The sequence below is a fragment of the Formica exsecta genome, unplaced genomic scaffold (assembly GCF_003651465.1).
Source record: "Formica exsecta isolate Colony F162 unplaced genomic scaffold, ASM365146v1 scaffold353, whole genome shotgun sequence".
Classification (NCBI taxonomy): Eukaryota; Metazoa; Arthropoda; class Insecta; order Hymenoptera; family Formicidae; genus Formica; species Formica exsecta.
The window spans coordinates 846,475-850,167 of record NW_021850780.1 but is presented as its reverse complement, the minus strand read 5'-3'; the positions used below and the strand labels follow the sequence as shown (position 1 = coordinate 850,167).

The 3,693-nt window shown below is 38.8% G+C and overlaps 1 protein-coding gene across 3 annotated transcripts in view; it reads right to left on the bottom strand.

The window, feature by feature from the left end:
• Window positions 1-1,059: 1,059 nt before the first annotated feature.
• The window catches only part of LOC115238684 (GATA zinc finger domain-containing protein 14-like), a 19,163-nt gene continuing 16,529 nt past the window's right edge, over window positions 1,060-3,693 (bottom strand). For all 3 annotated transcript variants that reach the window (XM_029812700.1, XM_029812699.1, XM_029812698.1), the window contains exons 4-5: window positions 2,657-3,693; window positions 1,060-2,386 (exon numbers count right to left, since the gene is read on the bottom strand). In XM_029812700.1, the coding sequence (XP_029668560.1) occupies window positions 2,095-2,386; window positions 2,657-3,693 (1,329 nt within the window). In that variant the 3' untranslated portion in view covers window positions 1,060-2,094. The remainder of the gene's footprint in view (window positions 2,387-2,656) is intronic.

Sequence of the window (3,693 nt, the reverse complement as noted above, 5' to 3'; positions counted from 1 at the left end):
CAATTAGTTATATATTAATTATGTATATACAAAATATATATTTATAATATGTGTGTGAATGTATTAGTGGATATAGATACGTAGAGAGTGAAAGGCGCCATTTTTGTAACGCTCTGCGCACCGATGAGGGACGTTCTATCGAAAAAAAATTATAATTATAATATAAAGAACTTTGGTTAAATCACACGCATAACTAATAACCGTTTTATTATTACATTTGATTGATAAATCGCATGCGCCGCGTCGCGATGTAAAGGTGCCATTACATGGCAGCGTTAAGCGTCGAGCGTCTGCGTAGAAAATTGCGCAGAATCTAATTTCAGCCTAGAATCTATCTCTTTTAAATTCTGCGCATCTTTCTGCGCAGACGCTCGACGCTTAATGCTGCCATGTAAAGGTGCCTTAAAGTATTATCGTCGCCAAAGTTATTTATTCAAAAATGCTCGACGCGCGCGATCGATAGTATCGACGTGAGGCCATAAAGTACGTTAAAAAATTTGAAATGTGTAGAGAATGATCAATCGTTATTTTTCCTTTGAAATAACAAGTACATTATGTGAAATTAAATTAGAAAGAGATTTGAATTTACGATATATTTTTACGAATTTGCAGATGCGAATGATGGATTCACCGATGGATTAATGCGGACAACGGATCCATCGATGGATTAATGCGGACGACGGATCCATCGATGGATTAATGCAGATAATGGATCTACCAATCAACAATGAAGGAGGACGGACGATTTAGAGTTTCAACGAATTGGATATGGGGTAAGTAATAATCGTATAAATTGATGCACAATATCAAAAAAATAAGTATCATTTTTAAGGCGAACTATAATAGAATACAATATAATATATTTGTTTGTTGATTTTTCATATAAATGATTTTTGCAATGATTTTATTTGCAAAATATGATTTGCAAACGAAATTTTGTCTAAGGAAAAGATGCTTATTTTTTGAAAAAGAATATATATGTTAGTAATACCAGTCTGTAACTTATAGGACATCCTGTATAATAAAAAAAGAGTGCATATAAAAGAATGAGAGACAAAATGAAGCATACTATATTTAATGCTTTTTTTAAATTAAAATATTTGTAATATATATACACTCAGTACATACACTTTAGAACGCAGATAATAAAACAATCTTAAATCTGAACACGTTTCGTGCAAGAGTTTGTCGATACGCGCGTACAAAATTATACAAAAAAGATTTAACAATTCGAAAAATAATCAAACTTTACACTACTACTGTACCAATATACAATAAGTAATTATTAATAACTGGCCGTCCCTCAAAGCTTTTTTTCTCACGTTACGAAATTGAAGGAAAGAGATTAAACGAAACAGTTTGCGCTTTGCTGACAATTTTCAGAATTTCGTAATTATCTATCATAATATCGGTACACATCGACACTTTAATGTCGTGTGGATTAAGCGTCTCATATATAAAATATGTATAAAAAATTATCCTAAAATACTGACCTACACAGTATTATATATGTTTAATAACGCCGGAAGAGCCGTAACGCGAATATTGTACGAATTTAAATAAATCAATATCGACGCTATATTTTCTCTCGAAATGGATATTCAATATCTATATTCTTTCTCCTTTGCGCTTTCGCGCAACTATTCTTAATCGAATTTGTTAATGACTGGCCGCTATAATAAATGATGAGTATCGAAATTTTTCTGTTGCGCGACCAGTAATGCGAAAGATATTTTATCTTCTTAGTATCTAGGAACAGATACTTGAAATATATCCGATTAAAGCCGATTAGCTTGCTTTTACCTTCGTACAATTTTGATGACATTGATATCGTTAAGTACGAAATTAATTTGAAATGCGAACACAAGTATTTCAAAAAATGTACCTCGAATATATTCAGAAATAATTCATCTGGCTAGAAATACATAGGTATTTTGCCGCGGAAAAAATGCAGGCACAGGTATACCGAAACAGTATACCTAGCTGCAAAAAGAAGGTACATTTCTTGCAATCTCAATACATCACTAGTCTCTTTACATCATTAGTCTCGTCTCTAAAAAATTCGACGCGTTATATGTACGATACGAGGTTGCTTTAATTCCTCGCGATCTTTGTCGATTCCTTGTTACTGGTGACGTGCTCAAGGTCGACTCCATCGTACTCTACACCGCCCGTATTGTCGTAATACGCGTAATCGTAATCGTTCTTCTTGCCCGATTTCGGCCGCGCTGTCGTACTACTGCTAGGTAATCTGGTCGTCGACGTAAATGGTCTCGCGGATCCGCTGACGTAGGTGATGCCACGCTGTGTCGTCGTTGGCTGGTTGGCTCTCTGAGCGCTGGAGCTAAAGCTGTTCGGATTGTAAGTGGTAGCGCTGGAAGGCCGCCTGTAATAACAGAAAAAAAACATTGCAATCGATTTCTTTCTATGTCAAAAGCAGTCCTCTAAAGAACAAAAAATTTCGATCGATGAAATATCGTGACAAGGAATAAATTTTCTGTAGGCTTTCGAAAATCTGCTCACAGAGTACTCCTTGCATTTTTAATACATCATCTAATATTTCAATTCTTACAAATTTTTTTGCGCGGGGTAATACATTCTAAGCCAAATTTATACAATATCACACCCCACTCTTGTAAGCGAATCGAAAGTTTACCTTGGTACCGGTGTGGTAGTTCTCGGCGATTCGGCGAGATGGTTGATACTCGCGGGACTGAAACCGATCCCGACAGAGGATCTCGCGAGATCGAAGCTACCCGTGCTGCTCTCAACGTAATATGACTTGCCACCGCTCACTCCGTCGTAATTATTATACTGAGTAGCCTTCTTCGGCGTCTTCGTGCTGTCGTAATACTGCGTGGAAGGCCTTATCGCCTGATTGGTAGTTTTGTCGTAGTATTGGCTGTTATCATTATTCCGCAAGGCGGTCGTCTGCGCAGCCGTGTTATCCCCATTCACGTACTTCTTCGTCGCCGGGCTGTAAGTGGTGGGCGCGTAACTATTGCTCGCGAAATTATTGGCAAAGTATTTCGCGGTGGTCTGAGGAATGTCCTGTCTAGTAGACGTAACTGATCTATACTGGCCGTTGTTGTTATAATGATTATCGTAGACGGTAGACGCGGATGTAGTGGACGACGGGTACGCAATGTTGGTACTTCGTTGGATATTGTTGTAGCTTCTCTGCTGATAATTATTGAAATCGTTAGTCTGTTGGTAGTTGGTGCTCGGCTGGACGGTGGTGGTAGACTGCGAGAATTGATAGTTGGTTTGATAATTGGTTTTCGGACTGTAAGTGCTCGGTCTCAGGGTTGTGTCTTGAAAGGAACCGCTGACGGCGTTCTGTTGGTTGTAACTAGGATTGTAGACATTCGTGTTGAAGATGCTATGCGGCGGCGTCGTTCTGGTAGTCGTACTGGGTGATGACTGATGATTACTATACGAATCTTGATACGTCGTGCTAGGTCGATATGTCGTGGACGATGGTACGTTGTATCTCTGGATGTTCTGATTTCGGTTGTAGTTTTCCTGTAACGGTCGGACGGTCGTCGACGAGGCAACGTACGTCGTGGATCGTTGATTGTACGCGTTTCCGTTGTAATAATTGTTGTTGTAGCTTTGCTGACTTGGAGCGGCTGGTGCCAACGTGGTGGTCGTCGACGAATAGCCGTTACCATTGTACGGCTGCTTCCTGCT